Source organism: Malaclemys terrapin, chromosome 12 (genome assembly GCF_027887155.1).
Source record: "Malaclemys terrapin pileata isolate rMalTer1 chromosome 12, rMalTer1.hap1, whole genome shotgun sequence".
NCBI lineage: Eukaryota > Metazoa > Chordata > Testudines > Emydidae > Malaclemys > Malaclemys terrapin.
This window is the reverse complement of record NC_071516.1, coordinates 3,374,360-3,397,249: the sequence shown is the minus strand read 5'-3', so window position 1 is coordinate 3,397,249 and position 22,890 is coordinate 3,374,360. Positions and strand designations below refer to the sequence as shown.

The following is a 22,890-nucleotide window of genomic DNA, read 5'->3' as shown; positions in this document are numbered from 1 at the left end:
GGAATTCTCGCCTCTGCAACTCCTATTGCTGGGAGGTCCGTTCATTAACAGAGTCAGCTTTTGGAGGGCAAAAATGCCTTTTTCCTGCACTCCTGGGTAGATTCAGTGGGCTTCAGGTGTTCATTTCTGCCGTTTTTCTGGGTGGGAAGCTAATCTGTGCCACACTTGATAAAACCGATGGAGAATCAGACTCATGCTGCTGTCTCATTTCCTTTTTAAAAATACTTTTTCTCTTTCAGGGCCCAAGACACTGGATTGTTACTTATTTATTATTAAAGCAGCCGATTTCCTCTCTCCCTGCTCCCAAGCAGAGTTCTGCCTGCATGTCTCATGGTTCATAATGCACCTTGGCAAAAACTCACTTTCTCATGTTAGAATTTACACCTCTTGATTTCTGCCCAGGTTTTTTGTGTATGTTTATGTGAGACCCCCCCACCCCCTTCATAGATATGCTGAGCTTTATTTGTAAAGAGTAAACACTGGTGTGTGTGTGTGTGTGTGTGTGTGTGTGAGAGAGAGAGAAAAGTAGTGGAGAGGGTACTGCTCAAAGTTTAATAACTCAGACTGTTCTGTTTGTGGTTGGCAGTCGTAGCTGTATAAATGTTCCCACTCTCCTGACAAGCATTCTCACTGCAATGGCTGTCTCCTCCAAGAGGTGAGAATCACAGGACTCTTTTGTATGCTGCCTCCTCCATATTTGGTTCATTGTTCCTCCTCCCTTTCTAATAACTGCACATTTTTCACATACTTCTGCAGCTGAGGCCCAACCTCTCCGCCCTTCTCTGAGCAGGTTCTGCTCTTCCCCTATGTCCAGGAAGCTTGTACTTCCCCTTTGCGGTGCTATATGCTGCTTCTACCTCTGTTCTTTCTAAGTAAGGGTCTCCTTGATGGTAGATGGCTTCTCTACCCCGATGTGACATGCTCGAAGGTTACCTTTCAATGGGCATATTTTCTGTTTTGTTTAACATGGATGGACCTAGAATCTCTTTTTAAGGATTTGATTTTAAAGTAGCAGGTCTTCATTGTTACCTTTGGCTATCATCCGCCCTATTTAGTTTAGGATTGTGAAACTCTCCTGCTCACTAGGAAGTGTCTGATCATAACACACCACATCTCCTAGAACTAGACACTGACCTAAATGCTGCTGCCCAGCATAACACGTTTAAATAGAACCTCTAAAAAACCAAAGCCCGTTCCCAGGAGGCTCTTTTGAAGTTCAGTCTATTGGTGGTGGGCTTTCGGCTTTTATAAAATCGAGCTGCCTTACCAGCTTCACCTCCTGTGCCTAATTGCCGTTGAATTCTCGCCACCTTTGGAGTTAGGTTGCCATAGAAGGGGTGTGCACGCACATAGTAAGTCACAGTAGGACACGCGAAGCCTGATCCAAAGTCCACTGAAGTCAGTGGAAAGTGTCCCGTTCACTTCAGTAGGTTTTGGATCGGGCCCTTTAAACAAGCACAGGCATGTTTATAGACGTCTGCAGCTGCGGGTATGTTCACAGGCCTGTTGCACGTTTGAAGGAATACAGTGCTCCGCTCCCCCTGCCCCTAGATGTAGGCGCTTTGTTTCTAGTGGTGAATGTGAACTGCCTAAAAATCAAGGTCCCAAATCTTATACATCTTAAACTACAAAGTTATTTTAAAACAAAGTAATTTCTCCTTTATTCTCTAGCAAAGACCAGAGTTCAGAACTCTGCATTTCCCTTCTTCCATCTGGGTTCAGTGAGTGGGGCCTAATTGAGCTCTCCCCAGCGTCTAGTGAGGAGCTGGGGGAAGAAGGTTTCAGGAACAGACTGTATTTGCGTGAACACCGCTCCTCTACCTAGACGCAGAGCATGATGGAGCTGCTTGGCCAAAGTGATCCGTTTTGGCTGGTGGTGGGTTACAGATCACTTCGGGATTGAGTGCAAAGGTAATGAAATGTTATCCTTATTGTCTGAGCGAAGGGCAGCCGAATTGCACTTCGCCTGTCCAAACTGATCCTCGCTCACTAAGCAAGGGGCAGGCATGCCAAATCCCAATGAAAGGGGGAGAGGGTGGGGTCAGGTCCCTACGTGGGAGTTGTGCCTAAGGAGTCCTAGGTACCATTGGATCCTCTTTGTCCACTGAGTAAAGACAGAGCTGACTGGATTCCACTGAGTCCTTGTTTTTAGCTCTAGTGATCAGTGACACCCGCGTGCCGAGCCTGAGACCTGGGGCCGGACAGTGTTGCTGTGAACGGCTCTGCACTAGCAGTGTGGTTCCCCACTACCTGGCGAAATCACTGCACACTGAAATTGCTGAGAGCTGGGGTAAGTGGCAGAACCGCAGGGTGTGATGTCCCACGGTAGGACAGCCCTGGGAGGGACCGCTCAGTTGTAATGATGGCTGCAGCAGCTGAGGTGTTGCTTGATGCCTGACCCCCTCTGAACTCTGGGTCTTTGCTGACCAAGGACAGCAACTGTGAGCGCGGTGCAGTGGAGGGAGAGGGCAGTGGGCTGTCGAAGGAACATTTGTTGGACTCTCAGACCGCAAGGTGAGAAACCGAGGCAAAGGACACCGCCCAATGTACTCTGGGGTGGAGGTTGCTCTTAGTGATGTTTTTGAATGATGGTTGTGGTGTTTTCCCAAATGGATTCTTGGTTCCTTTTCCCTTTGTATTAAGTTTTCTTTGCTGTGCACCGATTCAGTGCTTGTGAGAGGGGAAGTATTGTGCCTGGGGGGGGGTTAACTTTCACAGATTACTGGGTGGCTGCTCACGCTGGTTCCGTTTTGTATTGTTAAGAGGAACCAGTAGATACTGAACCCAGCCCTTTTTCCTGCCAGCTCCATCTGGCAGAACGGTTACATTTATAAGCAACTCAAGCCACGTAAGGAGGGACTTAAATGAGGTTCTGGGCAAAACTATGGTAGTCAATAGGAGTTCTTGCATGAGTAAAGGCTGCAGGATTGGGCCCTTTCCAAGATCTGCTCTCTAGACACAGGTTTCTGTATGTCTGAATGGAGATCTGAGCGACTGAAAAGCCTGTAACTGGAATCAGATATTCAGCACTGTGCATGTACAAACGCGTTCGTTTGGTTTGCTTGTCATTGTAGCAACCATACAAACACCCTCAGAGCTGTCAAATTGAATGTACATGTGCAATTGCAATAATTATGCCTGTAAATTAGGCCAGGACTAGCACATGTACAATTGTGAAGAGCTGGGCCTTTCTATTCACACCTCTGTGTGGAGGAGCAGGGATTTCCAACTGGCATTTTTATGCTGGATTAAGCCCTTCAGTTTACACGAGGAAGGAAAAAACCCTGAAGTTAACTGGCTGATGCTAAGGGTTGAACTGTGGTTCTTGTTCTCACTCAGGTAAATAATGCATATGTCAAAGCTTACGGCAGTCAATAATTTATGTAACAGATGTATTTACAGTGACTGAAAGGCATTCAGTCCCTCTTGGAGCTGGTGGAATGTGCTTTCTCTAATCTTCAACACCAGCTGCCCAGAGCCTGCCACCCACAGCACCTGCACGTCCATCCTCTTTCTCCTCACGCCCAGCCATGACCACACACATTCATCCCACAAACTCCATGAAGGAGGCTGCTGCAGCTCTGTGAAGATATTGCTGTTGCCTCTCTTGGGCAGGGCGGGGAGGAACCTGTCTTCTTGGGGCTGGTAGATGTAATTTATCCAAAGGCTGCCACTGGGTTCGCCGCAAAGAACCTCCAGGGCTGATTGGCAGGATTCCTCCGCAGTAACCAGCCTCTCTACCTCGCTGCAACCTCCGAAAAGCTGCTTCATTAGCTCTGTTGGGAACTCCTTCGGGAGCACGTTCCTGAGTCATGAGCTGCCTTGAAACGTCTCTCCAGTCCCGACCCACTCCGGCTGGCCTGATGGTAATTTCTTGGAGGGTCTGATCTGCCCTGCGAGTTAACACAGTGACACAGTGTAGCAGCCGTTGTCCAGATTCCTTCGCACCCATCCCCAAATGTCTCTGTAATCAATTGAGATCAAAACCGAGGCAAACGGGATCGCTGTAGCCTCTCTTGCTGCAATGCGTTCTCCCTCGAACGTTCACAGGGACCCAGCCCCGTGCTCTGAGTGTCCCTACGCCTCTGACTGCCAGCTGCTGGGATTGGACAGCTGGATGGATCACTCATTAATTGCACTGTTCTGTTCGTTCCCTCTGAAGCCCTTGGCACTGGCCTCTGGTGGAAGACAGGTTACTGGGCTAGCGGGACCATTGATCTGACCCAGTCTGGCTGTTCTTACGTTCCCTGTGTGGCAAGAGCTGGCTCGGGCAGCTTCCGGGCCTTGGTGCACGGCATCGTTAATTGCCACAGCCGTGAGAGCTCCCAGTAGCCCAGTGTAATAGCAGAAGAAGGTTGGTGCCATTTCTTAAAATTGCTCACCCTGGCCCAGCCTGTCAAGCCTGAGTGGGTTGCAAACACGACCTCCTGGGTCTGCCTTACCTCTAGTGACCTCTGGCCTAGGCTTGATGCAGGCGTGAGTGGGGATACAACGAAAGGCCTTAGCAAGACCTGACTGGAGGAATAGAAAAGCTATCCTCTCGGAAGGGAATTGGGTGGCATTAGCCAGGCAGCGATGGACATCGCTGTGCTGCCGGCTTCATAGCACCTCCACAAACTCCATTTTTATCGTGTACAGAAAAGGCAGCCTGCTGCACCCAGAAACCCCAGGGGCGTCAAAGGGGACAAGCACTGAGGGCCAGACCTCCAACGGCTGTTTTGCAGCTCTCCAACTCGTGCAGGGTGGGGGTGGGGGGAGGTGCGGGTTGCAGGCAGGTGCACAAGGATACGTTTGAAAAATCCGGCCCCTTGTGGATTTTTGTTTGGGATTCAGTGTCTCCCTCCCTGCTGCTAGGTATAATGAAGCAGATTGTGTGTAGAAGGATACGTGCTTCCCTCGGTATGCTAGTGGGAGACAGCGTGGGCTTTGGCTGCGGTACCATATGAGTAATTCTTGTGATCCAGGCCGGGAGTACAATGGTGATGAAAAGATGTGCGTCTGAGTCAGTCCCGGCGCTGTTATTAGTGGAGCCTGGTGTGTCAGCATGCTAACTCTCCAGATTTGTAAATTAATCCAAGCTGGAGGGGACTGGAAGGGGCTGCCGACGATCCCTCACCTTTCAGTTCTACAGCAGCGTTCCTCGACCCACGGGGCGCCAGAATGCTTCAAAGGGCCTTGTGCTGGCTCCTGTCCCCCAGGGCTGGCTGAGCTCCCCTCCCCCTTGCTCCAGGCACTGACCCCACCAGGATCCCAGCACCACTCCGCTTTGGCCCAGCCGTCATGAGGACAGGAGTCTGGGTTGGCCGAATGGGAGCCGCTGCAACCCCCTGAGCCAGGTCACGACTCCACTCCCCCAGGTTTGGTCCAGTCAGGGAGGTGGGGGGTCAAAACTGACCAGCACCTCAACCTGGGTTCCAGGCGCTTGCAACACCTGGAGCAGAGAGCCCAGTCCAGCCACCCTGCAGCACAGGAGATGCCACTGTGGGGCGAGTGCTGGGCAGGACCCATCCCTCTCCCCAGGGCATGCACCACTAGACTGTTTCCTGGGCCGTGACAGGCGATCACCATTTGCACATGAGCCCTGCGCCCCCCAAGGCTGAGAACCAGTGATCTGCAGCCCCCCAGGGCAGCTCGCGGGGTCTGGCCTGTTTCAGTGCAAACCCCGCTTCTCCCCCTCCAAAGCGCACACAGGGCAACGTGGGCCCTTAGCCAAGCGGCTCGCTAGGCTCCTCCCCGGGGTGGGTTTGGTCAGTTTCGGTTCTGCCTCTGCCCGCTGCGATAAGGCAGCTAAGCCCCGGGCCGGGCTCCTGTTACCCGCCGGGGCACTGCCGCGGGGTTGTTTTCCCCACCTAGGAGCTGGGCTCGAGCCTTCCGCCCTTTGCCTGTAAGGGAGGCCGCGTGTTTGGAAACATGCTTCCAGACAGCCCGAGGCATGCGCCGCTGCCGGGGTTAACCCACGCGGGAGACAGCCCTGGGGCGAGTTCGAGCCACGCCGAGGTAAGAGCAGCGGGGACAGACTCTCTCGCAGACCAATGCAATCTCGCTGGCTCGGGTAGCCAGGGGGGATTTGAAGGGCCTCACTATGACTCAGCCTGAGAACACCCTGTGCAAGGGGGGCGTTTACATTTGGTTGCTGCTGGCACTCCAATGACCCGGGTGCCCTGAGACGTGGCGATAGCCCGAGACACGGGGGTGCTGGTGCTGGGGGGTTAGTATCTTTTAGTGGCTCAACGTCTGGTGGTGAGAGAGACGCTTTTGACCTGCACCCAGCAGCTCTTCTGCAGGGCTGGGAAAGTGGCTCCCAGCAATGCAAGGTGGAGCCGAGTGTTAGCACCTGTTGTAAGGCACCACTCAAGGAAGAGTGACCTGTCCACACCGCTGCTGGGGGCCCTGAAAAGATGGGGAGGGAAGCACAAGGGGAAGAGACACTTTTACAAAACCAAGAGATTTTAAAAACGGAGCTGCAATGGAAACTGTTAAACAACTCAGCATTCCCTGCAATGCATGCAAGCCAACCATGACTTGTGCATGAGAGCCGGAAAGTGAAACTGTCTATAAACAAAAGGGAATCCCACTTCACTAGATCCTAGATCTTTGCTGCAAGCTCTGAAAATTGGCCCGCCAGACGCATCAATAAATCTGTCTGCACCTAGCTGAATGATGGACTCTGTCATCAGCCCATCTCCTTTCCCCTAAAATGTTCCCCTGCCCCCTCTCCCCGATCTATAAAAACCCAGTGGACTCTGGACTTTATTCTGTCCCTGGGTCAGCAGCGGTGATGCTGTGTGAAATTCGCACTTATGTGTTAACATGAAGCCGCGGTGGAAAAGGAAGAGCAAAACTGAGTGTTATCTGAACAGATCAGCGATTCACTGGTGCTTTACGGCTAGATTCTGAGTGTGGTTAAGCCAGTGGAAATTGGGTGTTTTCGCAGACATACACCAGGGTACATGAGAGGAGAACGAAGCCATTAGTGTCGGTAACTTGGGAGATTCATGTCCACAAAGTACCAAAGCAGCTGATCCCAACAGCCTGCCGTCGAGGCAGAAGCCCACCTAACAATAGTCCCACCTGGGTGCACAGGGGACAAGGACTGAAACCCTACAGGCTGGGAAGAGCAGGAGTGGAAGTTGCATTAGACTCCTAGCAGAGTTGGGCATCCAGCCCACTAAAATGCTGATACCAAAAAGTCCATCTAGCAGGAACATGCCCAGATGCTGCACAGGCCACAGATTCAAGCCCAAGGTGCACACGTGGGTCTTTGCTCCCTGCTAGGCTGGAGCATGGTGGGGGGGCTGGGGTCACATACTCGGGCCTGGAAGGAAGAAAGAGGAGAGCCTCATGTCACACCAATTCCTGTGGCTGCTTCAGATTGTGGAGTCCTCAGCCCAAGTGACAGCTGCAGTGGCAGGGATCATGGGTGGGGGAAAGCTGAGGCTCTGGGCAGGGTTGGGAGGATATCCAGGGATGGGAAGAGCAAGGGCAGAGAGCAGGGTCGCTAACCTCTTGGGCGCAGGTCAGTTTGCAGCGAGCGGGGCTCATTTGTGTCTTGGTTCCAGATGCAGCTGACACCCCTGCCCTTCTGCAGGAAGCTCTGTTACGCCATAGGTGGTGCGCCGTACCAGATGACAGGAAACGCCCTCGGGTTCTTCCTCCAGATTTTCCTACTGGACGTTGTGCAAGTGAGCGGCTGCTTTCTCGCGGGATGGTGGGGTTCGGAAGCAGAGAAGCTCCATACAGGAGTGTGTATGTGTGGGGCAGTCTGGGTGAAAGTGGGTCTTGCAGCTTCTTCTTGGAAAGACCTTGCTGGTGCTGGATAGTGTTCTTGGAAAGACCTTGCTGGTGCCCCACAGCTTCAAGTGCTATGATTTCATCAGGACCCTTAGCTCCACAGAGCTGCAGGAGGAGGAGGTGTGGGGGGTGGGGAGAGGTTTCCATGTCATTGCAGTTCCAAGAAAGATAGCCTGGAATTCTGCCCAGAGCTGGCCTCTCCAGGGCCGAGTCATTCTGACTCTTTCCGCCTTTGGCTGGGATCTTGTTCGCTTGTGTGCTGTGGCCTGATCCAGCCGTTTGTCTCTCCCAGTTGGAACCGTTCCATTCCTCTCTGATCCTTTTCCTTGGGCGAGCCTGGGATGCCGTTACAGACCCCGCTGTCGGCTTCCTGGTCAGCAAGAGCCCCAGGAGGAAGTTTGGCAAGCTGATCCCATGGTGAGCACTGGGGGCTGAGGCAGAACGGGGGTTGATTTGGCTTTGGAGGCCAGGTGCAACCTCTTCGGGGACTGGGACCAACGCCTCTGGCTGGGCGCGTAAAACGCGCAGTTTGAAAAGGGGGAGCACTGGCCAGAATCGGTCCCCTTGGAACAACTGCGATTTCTGCACGATTCACTACATAGTCAAGGTGACTGGAGGTTTGATACCCAGTGGCTCTCACCTGCGTTACATGGAGCCCTCCAGACAAGCCGTTAAGCTGTGGGAGGGGCAGGGGACAAGCTCTCCCATGAAGTGAGCAGCACAATATACAGAGGATTGCTGCGCTAATATTTAACCCCCGAGCCTGCAGCTGGGTCCATGTGGTTGGACCCCTGTCCCCATGGATCCCACTGCTGGATCAGGGCCTCGAATATTCGAGCAGGGGCTGTGATAACAGATCTGGGGGCCAGCGTGGCTCTGCTGTTGCCTATCTGTTTTTCCCTTGCTTTGAGCAAAGCTCCCCTCCCCTGCTCACCCTGATCCCACAGAGGGTCGCCCCAACTTTCTAATCGCACAAAACCGAACACCCCGCCCCTGCTTGCCCCATCCCCCCTTCCTCTGTTGCTCACTCACTTTCACTGGGCTGGGACAGGGGGTTGGGGTGCAGGAGGGGGGGTGAGGGCTCCAGCTGGGGCTGTGGGCTCTGGGGTGAGGCCAGGGATGAGGGGTTTGGGGTGGGGGAGGGGGTTCCGGGCTGGGGCAGGGGGTTGGGGTGTGGGGAGGTGTATGGGCTCTGGGCTGGGGGTGCGGGATCCAGGTGGGGCCAGAAATGAGGGGTTCAGGGTGCGGGAGAGGGCTCCGGGCTGGGGCAGGGTGTTGGGGTGAGGGGGGGTGAGGATCCTGGCTGGCCCCTAGGCACATGGGCGGCCAGGGAGGCTCGATGGGCTGCCCCCGTGCCTGCAGGCACTGCCCCCACAGCTCCCATTGGTCGTGGTTCCCAGCCAATGGGAGATGTGGAGCTGGCACTAGGGGCGGGGCAGCATGCGGAGCCTCCCTGGCCGCCCATGTGCCTAGGGGCCGCAAGGACCTGGCGGTTGTTTCCGGGAGCCGCATGGAGCTAGGGCTGGCAGGCAGGGAGTCTACCTTAGCCCCAGGCCTCACTGTGCCACCGAGCGAACTTTTACCAGCCCGGTCAGTGGTGCCGACCAGAGCCGCCAGGGTCCCTTTTTGACTGGGCGTTCCGGTTGAAAACGGACACCTGGCAACCCTGATCCTGCAGTGGAGGATCTGTGGTGTGACGAGCAGCAAAGGAGGCCAGCGCATGAGGCAGGAATAAACTCGACTCTCACTTTGCTTCGGTGCTTGTGTTGAATCATCTCTGCTTGCCCTGCAGGATTGTCTCCTCCACGCCGTTCGGGGTGGTCTTCTACTGCCTGGTCTGGTCCACCCCCTCGGACGCCATGCCTGTCTCCCTCAAGTTCCTTTGGTACCTGACCACGTACTGCTTCTTCCAGACAAGCATGACTGTAAGGACGCCAGCGGCTAAGCGTGTCAGGAGCCGCCTTCACCTTGCTGCAGAGAACAGGCTAGGCAGGCCATTTGTCCCATTTTAAGCTGGACCATCCTGTTTCTAAATGGTTTGTCCCCTGCCTGGGACTGACACAAAGCTGGATGTGTTTGTTTCCCATAGCACGGATGAAGCACGCCATGTGTGTGCGAGGTCATGCCAGTGGGGGTGGGGTGGCATGTTCTTTACAATGGCACGTTCTGGGGGTGTGACCTCGCACAGACTGTGCATGCAAGATCACACGAGCAGTACCAGAATCTCTGCTATGCTGGGGGTGCCCGAGTGGCCGTTCGAGAACAGGAACTCAACCTGTAGGGGAGCTCACAGCAACTCCAGTGCCAAACTCTCCCAGCCGGGGGTACTGTAGGGAACGCTATAAAGACCACTGGCTGTGGGCAGAGCTCACAGCTGCTCTGGCCCCAGACTTTCCCAGCAGGGGGCACTGTAGGGCACGGTAGAGGGTAACTGGTTATGGTGGAGGTCAGTCTGTAGGGTGGAGGTAGAGCTCACAGTTCTTCCCATCCCAGCTGTTCCCAGCAGGGGGCGCTGTAGGGCATGGTATCTGGTTGGTCATATAGTGACATCGTGAACCAGGGCAGTAGTTCTAGTTTTCACGTCTGTTCTCTAGGGTGGTAGCTCCTGCACCAAAAGTGTTCCCGGGAGGGGAGGGGGGTGTCTGCCCCAGAGGGTGGGATGTGAGAGACAGGGGATCCCAGTATCAGGCAGAGGAGAAGCAGCTGAGTTGTCTGGTTTCTGAGCTGTTTTTCTCCCCAGTGCTATCATGTGCCGTATTCCTCCCTGACCATGTTTCTGGGAGGGAATCAGCGAGACCGGGATTCGGCCACTGCCTACAGTAAGTGTCTCTGCCCGGATGCAGGGTTTCCTTCCCGGTCCCAGGCCTGTGCGAGTTCTCTCCAGTGTGTGACTTCTCACTCCATGCCAGAGGGGTGTTGTCTCTGAATCTGGGTTTGTAATAGGGTCACACCAGGCGTGAATTTGACCTGATACCTTATAAAATGTAAAAAAAAATCCCATACTTGGGATCCACGTGTTATTGTAGCTAAACAGTAACTGGGCGGCAGCGTTAACCAGGGACACTCCGATGGCTTGGATCTCAATCTCAGGGCACGTGGCATCCCTAGAAGTTCTTCTTTTGTTAAATCAGCCCATCCACGGCGCAGGCAATATCCCGCGGCACGGGGCGTGGTTATCCTGAACACACACAGGCCTTGGGCTGGTTGCTGTAAAGAGTCTCTGTGTAGAAGCATTTATTAGACAAACAACTCCCATGGGGAACCAGGACTAGCCCCTCAGTTCCAACAAGTTAGGCCTCTACCACTGGAGTGAAGGGGGAAATTTTAGAGCAGGCAGCAATAGTAGATCTCTTATCTGCTTTGTGAGCAGCCACCAGAGGGCAGTCTCACCCTTTCAGTAGGGTGACCAGATGTCCCAATTTTATAGGGACAGTCCCGATTTTTGGGTCTTTTTCTTATATAGGTTCCTATTACCCTCCAGCTGGTCCCGATTTTTCGCATTTGCTGTCTGGTCACCCTACCTTTCAGGCACACAAAGCCAATAGGTTACTTTGCAAGGCACATGCTGGCCTCCCTTTCCCTAGGGGATCTGCTCTGAGGCTCAGGCCGCAAGGCTGACTGACCCCTCTCCCATTTGTCCTGGCTCTTGGCAGGAATGGGGGTGGAGGTGTTCAGCACGCTGGTCGGCTCGGGTATCCAGGGGCAGATAGTCGGCAGGTACCACGCCAGCATGATGAAAAGCTGCAGCGTGCCCAATGGGACTCGGTACAACAGCACCTCCCTGGGGCTCACCGACACCTTGGAGAACACAGTAAGCACCTGGCCATCTGCTCCCCGCTCCTCTGCAGAGCTCTGGGTGTGAGAGCACTGTCTGTGCTCCCTGCAGCCAGCGCCTAGGTTGTGACGGCTGCATCGGCTCTTGTCTTCCAGCGCAGGGCGTACGTGATCGCCTCCGTGGTCCTGGGCTCGATCTACTGCATGGCCTGCCTGATTCTCTTCCTCGGAGTGAAGGAGCAGCCTGGTTAGGTCACTTCTCTGGCTCCTCTTGCGATGGTTGGGAGGTGCCCTGTAGCCGTGGCTCTGGGGGATGGGTGCAAGTCCTGCAGGGGAGGGAGCTGGGAATCTGCTGACTGGGCGGACTGTCGGGAGACATAGTGCCTGGCCTGTGGGGGGGAAGGAGGCGGGTCGAGGGGCTTCAGTCTCAACACTTTCGCCAGCCTGCGATGTCGTGGGAGTTGGTGGCTTGTTGCTTTCCAGCCTCCTCCACCATCCAGTTCACGTCAGCTCTGAGGAGGCTACGCCCCTCGGCCGGGAAGGCAGAAGGGAAAATGAGACTGCGGTACAGCAAGGCTGGTCAGAACCCCGGGCAGGCTGCGAGGCCGGGCCAAGCATGGTGAAGGCCTCCTCAGTCGCGAGGCGGCCTGGGATAGTGTTCGTGGCTCTCGGCTGGAACGCGAACAGTAATCCCCACCGTCCCCGGGGGGTAGGGCTGGGGGTGACTCTGCTGCACTTCCCTTCTCACCCCTGCAGGGCCCCTCAGTCCCTTGGGAAAGACCCAGCTGCCCTTCTTTCACAGCCTGCGACTAATCCTGGGACACCAGCCCTACGCCTGGCTGCTCTGTGGCTTCCTCTTCATGTCCCTGGCCTTCCAGGTACGCTCACAGCCCTGGCTGGCGTGGAGTGAGGGGCGACGGCAGCGTGGGCAGCAGCTGGGCTCTTTCAGCAAGTCCTGGGGCGAAAGTATCTGAACAAGGAGGAGAAGCGGGTCCCCGCGGTGGAGGGGGAGGGTGGGGGACCGGTGGCTTGAAACACACGAGCCGTGTGGGAAGAGGCAAGGAGGGACCTGCACAGACTCCAGGAGCTTTCACCACCTGTGGGACAGGCTGTGCCCAGCCCCGGGCTCTACCTTTCCCATCCCTGCCCACCAGTGCAATCCCCCGTCAGGCCATGCTAATAAACGTGAGATTGTGCCAGCGGGCTGCAGCAGCCCCTGCTGTGGGACTGTTGGGATAAGACCCCTGAGGGGGTCAATAGACCAGGAGAGATCCTGTGCAGAGCCTTTAACTCTAGGGGGCAGGTTCAAATCCATCTCCGGTCTGCAGCGATTGAAAGTTGTTCCTGCTAGACAGTGTTAGGTGACCTCTTGGTCATCATGAGTCCCGTATTCTCTGTCCGATTCCCCAAGGATGAGTGTTGGTATCCCAGAAACCACCTCACCTACCTCTAACCGGCAGCCTCGGCAGAGAGACCAAGGCGTGAATGGGCAAAGAGAATGAATGCCCCCTTATTCGGGGGGGGGGTCTATCCAGGGCACATTGGCAGGTGGCAAGGGGGTGTTTGCTCCATTGATGCCCACGATGTGCCTGCTCCAGGAGCAAAGAGAGAATCTGGGTCTACAGGGCAGCTGATCTGGCTCTTTTCACCAGCACCGAACTCACAGGAACTTTTATGGTTTTAAAATGAAACCGCCCCCGAGAGGCAGGTGGGCGCTGAAAGCCTGGTGCTACGAAGTGCAGGCGTGGGAAGCCAGCGAGTGAGTCACTGGCTGAGAACACGTTGGACAGGTGGGTTCTGAGATCCCTGGAAAAACGGATGAGGATTCAGCAGTGTGGGTATGAGAGTGGGGGGCAGGCGGAACAGGCATCTCCAGCCAGATGGCGAGGAGCAGCAAAGACCTCCCACCTTGCTACACTGCAGGCGCCTTCGGGGCCGGACGGCAGGCCCAGGGGCTAAGCGCTGAGCGTCTGTATGTTCCCTTCCCAGATCGCCCAGGGAATCTTTGCCTTTTTCTGCACACATGCTGCTGGGCTGGCTGGGAAGTTCCAGCACTTGGTGCTCATCATGCTGGTACGTCTACACAGCGGAACCGGTCTCCCCTCCCAGCCCCACTCTCCGATGCCAATGGTGCCCCATAGTGTACTCCAGGGAGGGGTCAAACCCCCACCTATCCAGGGCCCCGCCCACGCTTTCACCTAGCATGACAGAGGTTGATCTGAAGCCCCCAGTGTGGGCAGGGCAGGGAGAGGGGATAACGGTGCCCAAGGCTGGTCTGATGGATTTCAGTATCTTTGCTGCCCATGTCCCCCCCCCCGCCATAACATGGATGTCTCCTGGGGAATGCTCCGAGGATCCTGGAAGGCCTTGCTGAGTCTCCCCCTGTGGCTCTGTCTCCCCCAGGTCGTGGCTTCCCTCTCCATTCCCTTCTGGCAGTGGTTTCTCGTGCATTTTGGGAAAAAAACAGCTCTGTTCGTGGGCCTATCAGTGAGTTTCCTTTCGCCTCTGACTTTAAATAGATATTTAAACTGAAATTCCTACAGCACTTCTGCCCTGCCCCCCCCGCAGCGCCTCCTTCTGGAAGAGGCTGGGACTGGCACCCTGCCCCCCGTCAGCCCTCCTACCCTGCTCCCTACAGCTCCTGCTGCTGGGACTGGAGTAACGGAAAGCCCCTCCCCAACCCACCTGTGCTATACCTGTACCATTCCTCGCAGGGACCCCTGCTGCGTGTGGCCCCTACCGGAGTAGCGACGAGCACGTCCATACGCAGTTCTGCCCCATTCCCTAGAGTGTCTCCTACTGAACAGAGCTGGCACTGGAGCCTCTGTGAGCCCCTCCTCTTTAGCGCTCCCTCCCCTCGCTGCACGGGGAAGGTGAAAGTCTGACCCAGCACCCCTACACGAGACTCCCCAGCAAACCCTCCAGGACGCGACAGGCTCGCTGACAGCTGGCACCAGCACCACCCCGGAGGGCTGGCTGAAGATGTGTCACTGGGCTGATCACAGGCTCAGCTGGGTGCAGGGAGAGCAGAGAACGTGCCGCAGGCAGATGCCTCTGCTACGCACGCTCAGCTTTGTGTAAAACCGAGCGGCCACAGCCTGGGCAGTGACCAGTATAGTGACTGCGGCATAATACCCTTCCCCTCCCCCATACTGCCCTGGAGTCCCACAGGGCTGTTCGTTGGGTGTCCTTAATACCCAGGGGGAATAAGAAGAGTTGATTAATGCTTTGCATTCCCCTAGAGCAGTGGTGGGCAACCTGTGGCCTGCGGGCCAGCCCTTCCCTGCAGCCCGCAGCTCCCATTGGCCCACTGGGAGCTGCGGGTGGCCGTGCCTGCGGACGGTCAATGTAAACAAACTGTCTTGCGCCCGCTAGCGGATTACCCTGATGGGCCACGGGCTGCAAGTTGGTCACCACCTCCCTAGAGCCTTCCACCCCTCCGGTTAATTAACTTGTCCTCTGGCTAGCCCATGCAATGGGTACAGAGAAGGTGCAGGGAGGTTAAGGAATGGACGTGGGGCTGTGCGGGGAGTTTTCCCAGGGAGGTCAGGGTTTGCTGAGGACACCCCACACCTCACAAGATCAAGCCCCAAGGCTCTGTGTCCACACCTGCAGTCAGTGTCAGTGGGAGCTGGGGGACTCAGCACCACGGACAGTCCCTTCGGGCTGCATCCACTGTGCTGGGCTCTGCTCAAAACCTGGCCCGCAGTGTGGGTGCTCACCTCTAGGGGCCACGTTTACAAAGGGACTCAAGTACCTGAAGATGCAGGCAGGCACCTAATGAGATTTTATAAAAGCACCTAGGCTGGGTATGTGCCTAACTCCCATTGACAGTCTTGGGAGTCCCTGCTTAGGGGCTTTTGTAAAATCCCACTGGAGTGCCTATCTGCATCTTTAGGCACCTAAGTCCCTTTGTAAATCTGGATCTAGGTGACTCACCCAAGGTCATAGAGTGAGAATGGCAGAGCCAGAACCCAGGAATCCAGACCACTGCACCACGCTCCCTTCTACGCTGGAATCGTATTTGATTTCTGCTCCTGCGGGGGTTCCTATGACACTCAGTAATTAACGCAGCATGATGTTCTCACCTGTCGAGCGCCGTCCGTGCTCTCAGGGCTGCACAGGACACAGGAAGGAGACATGCAGTCCCTGCCCTGAGGAGCTTCCATGGAGGGGGCACTGAAATATCAGAAATAGTCTAATGTCCAAGCATTGATGTGGAGTTGCTACTGGACTTGCAGGTCTCTTTGATGCAGGCAGCTCTGATGGGAGAAGTGAGGTTTAGGCCATAGTAGGTATTCGTGAGCCCAGGAGGCGTTTGCATGGAGACAGCGGGGAGCATGGTCTTTGGGACCTGGGGCGTGAGGGCCACATGCATGCAGACCAAAGGGAGCATAAGCGCTTTTCTCTCTCTCTCTCTGCTGTAGTTAATTATCCCTGCCCTCATCGTTATCACCCTAGTGAGTCACAACTTCCTGGTCTTCGTCTTCATGGTGGTATTAGCGGGATGCAGCCTGGCTGTCCTCTATTTGTTACCCTGGTGAGTGGAGCTGTTCTCCAAGCCACGGCCGGGGCTGCTCATTCCTGGACCATTAAAGGGCTAGGTTGGTAGGAGGAACAAACTGAATGGTGGGGAGGGAGAGTCTGTTGGGAAGCCTGGTTGATAAAGGCCTAGATGTGGGTGCATTCATCTGCGTGGCCAAATCCCAGAGCACAGGGGGATGGGCACCTTTGTCCTCGGTGTGAGTGGCATTAGACAGGGAGGTTTGTGGGTTACCGAGTGATTGTACAGCACTGGCATTGCATCAGTCTGCAAACCGTGAAAATGCAGATAGCTGCATGCATGTGGCCCTGCTTTCATTATGCAAAACACTTACCTCCTCTCTTGTACTGCCTCCTGCAAAATGGCACCCAAGGCCCAATGTCCAGACTCCTGCAAATATGTGCACACATATGCACGCCTAATTTGCATATGCAGGTAGCGCAATTGCTCAGCTTAGGCACAAAAGTGCACATGCAGCCTTGAAAAACTGGGTCCTACTGTGTTTTTCCCCCAAATCATAGTCCGAAGTGTTGGCCAGTGCTGGAGGGCTGCAGTGTCAAAACCCAGCAATGCCTAACAGGAGAGACGCGGGCAGGCAGCAGTGCTGGGTTTGACTAGCACCTTTATCCCCAGGTCCATGCTACCAGACGCGGTGGATGATTTCAGGCTGAAGAACCCGAACTACCTAAACCTGGAAGCTTTTTTCTACTCGTTCTATGTTTTCTTCAACAAGTTTGCAGGAGGACTCTCCTTGGGGATATCAACAATGAGCCTACAGTAGGCCTCAAAATCTACTTTCTATTTATCATTGGGTTCACAGGTACCCCATGGGAGAGGCTGGAACAGGAACAGCTGGGAGCTCCCCAAGGCCAGCTCTCCTATACCATTCCCCACGGCACCTCCTGCTGGGGGTGGCTGGAACCGGACGAGCTGGGAGCTCCCCAAGGCCAGCACTCCTATACCATTCCCCACAGCACCTCCTGCTGGGGGTGGCTGGAACCGGACGAGCTGGGAGTGTCCCATGGCCAGCTCTCCTATGCCATTCCCTACAGCACTTCCTGCTCAGCAAACCTGCGAGTGAAGTCGCTGTTTGCTCCTTTCCAATTCTCTGCCGTGACTTGCTGGGACTGTGGTGTGTGTCAGCTTTTCCATTGCCAGCGCTCTGCCCAGGGGCTCCGGTTTCTAGGGGAAACGAAGGCCAGTGTTTCCATAGCTGAAAGCTGGTGCTTTTTTCATTGTGCTTCTCTTCAGTTTTGCAGGTTACAGAGCCAGTGACTGCACACCCAACCCCTCTGTCATCCTCACGCTGCGGATACTCATGGCCCCTGTCCCAATAACCCTGCTGCTCATTGCCATGGCCATATTCTGCTTCTACCCCATCGACGAGGAGAGGAGGAAACAGATGAGGGTGGAGATGGAGGCAACTGGGTAAGTGCAGTGCCCTCTGAGGAGAGTTTACCGTGTTCTGCAGTTCTTTGGTTCGAGCCTCCACACTAGAACTGCCTAATACACCTAGCACAGGCTCCATCCCAACGGAGAGGGCTGACTTGGAAGGACTCCCCAGCATGAATATATGATAGTCACTTTGCAGTGGAATTCAACTCACATCTCAATCCACACCCAATGGCAACCAGCCAGCAAATACTTCTACACCTTTTCCTAAGTATGGGGAGGCTGGGACGGGAAGAGCTGGGAGCTCCCCTCTAGTCTCCTCTCTGTAGCGATTCCTGCTGCAGACCCAGGATTACTGTCTTTTGGGGGGGGGAGAGATAGCTCAGTGGTTTGAGCATTGGCCTGCTAAACCCAGGGTTGTGAGTTCAGTCCTTGAGGGGACCACTTGGGGGTCTGGGGCAAAATCAGTACTTGGTCCTGCTAGTGAAGGCAGGGGGCTGGACTCGATGACCTTTCAAGGTCCCTTCCAGTTCTAGGAGATGGGATATCTCCATTATATTATATATATTCAGGCCAGGTCGACACTACCGCTTACTTAAGCTGTGCATAAGCCACCCCCCTGAGCGACGTAAGTTACACTGACCTAAGTGCTGGTGTGGACAGGACTATAGCGGTGGGAGAGCTTCTACTGACATAGTCACCGCCTCACCCGGAGGCAGATTTATGATGACAATGGGCGAGCTCTCTCCTGTCAGTATAGAGCATCTTCACCAGACACACGACAGTGGTGCAGCTGGGCCGACGTAGTGCTTCTAGAGCAGCCCTTAGACTTTTTTCAGCACACTGGGGTTTTTAAAGTTCTTTATACACTGCTATGCCACCAGTTCCAGGGCAGTTTGAGGCCTCCTAATGCTTCAGAAGGCTGAACTGGGAAGCTTCAGGAGGTATAACATGGCTGGCCAGCCATGATGGCTCCGCCAGATGTCTCCTCCGCACCCTGTACATTGAGATGGGGATGACCAGAACAATACCCCCCATTTGCTAGCAGGCAGGGCTGCCTCAGGAACAATTGGAGATATGGGTCCTGAAATGTGTCTGAGCCTGCGTGATTGTCACCTCTGCTCCCTTTTGTCCCCATGCCTAGACGTTTGGGGAGAAAAGGAGAATTTGCCAGGAAATAAACCCGTTTATGGCCAGGACGCTCCATGTTGATGCAGTGGGACTGGGACTAGGTCTGGGACCAAACACCGCGGCCTCCCTCTCTCTTGAATGTGGATTTTAAGTTGGATTTCATATTCATTTCTGGTTTTTTTAACAGTCATTGGGTAAAGGATGGAAACCCAGGGTAAACGAACGTCTGTCGGGAAATTCACTTGGAAAGAATCCAGTATTGCTACATGGCCCTGAGGATGCATCAGTGTAATTTAAAGGCTTAGCTGCCTGTTGTTGCTGATTGTCCCCATCACAAAGGACACAGCTCTACTTACTGCCTTTCCCTGTGCCAGCCCAGCCCTGCGGTGCTTGTGCAGTGAGGCCTGCAGAGCCGCGTGACCCCACAGCACTGCGTTCTGCATGGCTTAGCTTTCGCTTTCCTGCCTGCTCTGGCACACTCAAAACAGGACCACAGGGTGGGGGAGATGTGGGGAGAAAAGAGAGAGTTTCTCTCTGGAAGATCAGGATCATTAGTACTGAGAGCTAAGTCTGGGGGGAAATACAATTTTTTTAGGAAGGGTATTGTATGCATACTATATTTCTAGGTCATCAAACTGGCAAGATGAAGTCTCCTACACTGTACTAACCCACCCATCGCATTAGGAACAGAGGAATTGTCCCACCAGAACAGCAGATGGTCCAGCTCATCCAGGATCCTACCGCTGATAGTGGAATGGTCAATGCTGGCTGCTTCAGAGGAAGGTGTCAAACACCTCCTTAATGATCCTGACTGAGTAATACTGTACCTGTGTGGAGATGAGGGAGGAAGGGTCCTTTTGACCCTATGTGGTGATCAGTTCCTGCCTTGCAGCACGAAGATTTACTTCTGTCCAATTCCTAGGTAAAGGTAGGCAGGACTAGTGGCAAGAACTTGGGATCCCAAAACTGAAGCCAGGGATCAGACCAGTATCAGAGTCAATAGTCAAGCCGAGGGTCTAGCCAGAGTCAGAAATCATGTCCAGGGTCAATACCAGGTATCGGGGTCGGTGTTGGGTTTCCAGGGGTTGATTAGGAGTCAGAGCAAGGTCAGTGCCAGGAGTTCAGAAGTACAGTAGCTAGCTAGGAATCTACATTGTTGCCTGGATACTTCCTAGTACGCCCCATGGGCGTCTCTATGGTCAAAGAACCAATCAGGGATCGCTAGACCACTGTCAGTCAGATCACCTGAGGTGGAATTTCCTTGGTAGGTTGTAGGTCACAGGGAGTGGCCCAGGTGACAGGGTAGGGATGTTGGTTGCCTTATAGCCCTGCGCAGACCTGGGATTACAACCTCCCCCATGCAGAACAGCTGACTCACTGTTCTCCATCCAGAACGCCACGCCAAAGAGAACTGCTGAATTCAGCCACTTGGAACTGTGGGTTAGATACAGCGTAGGTAGTCACTGTGACACGCTGTAACATGGGTACCGGGTCTGGGTACAGGGCCGGCTTTAGGCCAATTCCACCAATTCCCCCGAATCGGGCCCCGCACCTAAGAGGGCCCCGCGCCCAGTGGCAGGGCCGCCGGGGTGGGGGCAAGTGGCCGAGAATCCCTTCCGGGTCTTCGGCGGCACTTCAGCGGTGGGTCCTTCACTCGCTCTGGGTCTTCGGCAGCAGGTTCTTCAGTGCCCCAAAGACCCGGAGCGAGTGAAGGACAAACCGCCGAAGACTACGAGTGCCGCCCGGTGAGTACAAGCCCCACATGTCTTTTTTATGTGTTTGGTTTTTTTTGTTTTTGTTTTTTCAGTCATCCCTGCCGGGGCCCCGTCAAAACTGTTCGAATCGGGCCCCGCACTTCCTAAAGCCGGCTCTGTCTGGGTATTACTGCCGGTTATTGACAAGGCTGAAGGAAGCATGATAGATGTAGGTTGTGAGGCTTGGGAGGGGTAAGGAAAAGTGGTTCACTGCCTGTTGTCAATAGCTAAGCACCTGCCTTCATCAACTACCATAGAGAGAGCTACAATATTTTGATCACCTGCTGGCATGATGCTGTTCCTGGAGAGTGGCCAGTAGGATGATCCTAGTTCACCTTGTTTCCCAGAGGGCTGGTCCCCTGTGTTTGTAAAGACAGAATCTATTAATCTTCAGAAAGATCCCAAAGTTCAAGTGTAGAAACTTCAAAGAGAAGCACGTGCTCCAAAGGAGAAGTATACACACCACACGACCGCTAGTCTCACTATTTCCAAACCAACCATGGTTCCCTGCCTCGGGTTCATCAGCAGGCAGGTCAGCTAGTTATCACTCAGATGAATTTCTCTGTGAAAGGGGTCACAGGAATGGACTAAGCTACCTGGGATCTTGCTTTCTTAGGGGTTTATTACAAGGTCTGCCCTGTGCCTGCCATCTGCAGGGTGTCAAATTCACTCAATGGAATCAGCTGAACTGCACTTTTAATAGTTTCTAGAACAGCTCTACAAACTCAGCATGTTGTACTACCTTCAGCACACCACAAATGTCCCACCGCACAGAGACCAAGGGTTGGGTCTGGCCCTTCTGTAGTGACTAAACTTTCAGTAAGTAAAATTTAATTGCCTTTGGCATCATGCATTAGCTTGTTATTTTTCAGGCCTGTGCCTTTTCTGCCTTTTCTTTAAACCAGCGGTTCTCAACCCATGGGCAGCCCAATCAGCACACAGCTGCGGCCCATGTGACATCCTCAGGCCCATACAGGTAGAATATATCTATATATATATCTATATTGTGTGGACGCAGCCCTCATAACACAAAGAGAGCTGCATATGAGCCCACAATGGTAAATAGGTTGAGAACCACTGCTTTAAACATTTGAGCTTGCAGCTACCCAATCTGCACACACAGTGGCAGTATTTGTGCAAATTAGCCCCCAGTTTTGCACCCACTTTATTTGACAGGTTTCAGAGTAGCAGCCGTGTTAGTCTGTATCCGCAAAAAGAAGAACAGGAGCACTTGTGGCACCTTAGAGACTAACAAATTTATTAGAGCATAAGCTTTCGTGGACTACACCCCACTTCTTCGGATGCATATATGCACGAAAGCTTATGCTCTAATAAATTTGTTAGTCTCTAAGGTGCCACAAGTGCTCCTGTTCTTCTTTTCACTTTATTTGAAAATCTGGTCCTTAGAGTGACATCTTGAGGCGTAAGAGTTAACCACGCTTTGCGATGAATGGGGAAGATCCCATCTCAGAGCTGTAGCAGGATGTCTGCAGATAGCTTGGCAGGAAAGCAACATTATATCAGTTACACGCAGATCACATTTACTTTGTCACGAGGGCCAGACATGTAGTTCAGGAAGGCTGGTCTGGGTGTTTTGAACCTAATGGGCTATGGCCCATTGCTTCCCATTCAGCGTTGTTGTCTACGTATTTTGATGCCCTTTGTGTGCCAAGAAATGAAACATGATTAATTCTCATGCTAAAAGTCATATGGTTGACAAGAACTGTGTTCAGATGCATTTGCAATTGCTATATCGCACCATTCAGGCTGGGAAGGATGTGAATTGTGCTGCACCATCCTTACAGGTGGATTTGTATTTGTAGATTTGTATTTTTTGATGTCAGTATTTTTCAACTGTTTTTTTAACTATAAACTCAAAGGCAGATTTTTAAAAGTATTAAACCGATGCAAACATTAATGTTTTCTCCCCTTGGCATTTCTTGCTTTGCAAGCAGGAGAAGGCCTCCCTTCACAACTCTCCCTATGGATCAGCCAGCTTGGTGGGGAATTGTTCAAGGAGAATCAGCTTGTTTTGCAGGTTGTAAAGTTTAACCACAAACTGAGATACTAGAAGCTGACACCTCATTCTGTTCCCTGCTGAGTGCAGACCTCACTGTGGTGTCACCAAGGGTGACCAATGAGGTCTTCTTCCAGCTCATCTCTGTGTCTCAGGCAGCCCTTGCTATGCCCCCTTCCCCATTAAGAAACTTCTGTTAAAGAGATCCTGGAAATCATGTGGGCATTGCAGATGTTCAGTAAGGAGTAAGATGAGAACACCAAGCTCAAGGGGGATTTGAATTTAGGTCTTCAGAAGTGACCGACTAACCCACCAAGCCTTCCACAACAGTTAACGGGGAACCACGGACCTAATGTAGCTCTTTATTTTTCTTCTGAGCTTTATGACTTGAACCAGTATTTTCTAACATAGCCTTGTGGTGGAATGTACACGCCTTCACATGCAGTCTGACAGGGAAGGGATTACGGCAGGGCTGGAGGGTGACTGGG

The 22,890-nt window shown here is 53.7% G+C and overlaps 1 protein-coding gene across 4 annotated transcripts; it reads left to right on the top strand.

Moving 5' to 3' along the window:
• Window positions 1-5,724: 5,724 nt before the first annotated feature.
• Window positions 5,725-21,657, top strand: LOC128847024 (sodium-dependent lysophosphatidylcholine symporter 1-B-like). 4 transcript variants are annotated; one of them, XM_054046341.1, is made up of 14 exons: window positions 5,726-5,997; window positions 7,560-7,682; window positions 8,084-8,208; window positions 9,584-9,716; window positions 10,532-10,610; window positions 11,445-11,602; window positions 11,722-11,812; window positions 12,322-12,443; window positions 13,555-13,638; window positions 13,969-14,052; window positions 15,993-16,105; window positions 16,742-16,885; window positions 17,360-17,536; window positions 18,819-21,657. In XM_054046341.1, exons 1-14 carry the CDS (start codon window positions 5,911-5,913, stop codon window positions 18,847-18,849), a joined length of 1,551 nt encoding a protein of 516 aa, XP_053902316.1. In that variant the 5' UTR covers window positions 5,726-5,910; the 3' UTR covers window positions 18,850-21,657. The 4 variants fall into 4 exon arrangements, with proteins under 4 accessions (XP_053902318.1, XP_053902316.1, XP_053902317.1 ...); XM_054046343.1 differs by lacking the exon at window positions 7,560-7,682 and having other exon boundaries at window positions 5,725-5,997; XM_054046342.1 differs by lacking the exon at window positions 13,969-14,052.
• Window positions 21,658-22,890: the final 1,233 nt, after the last annotated feature.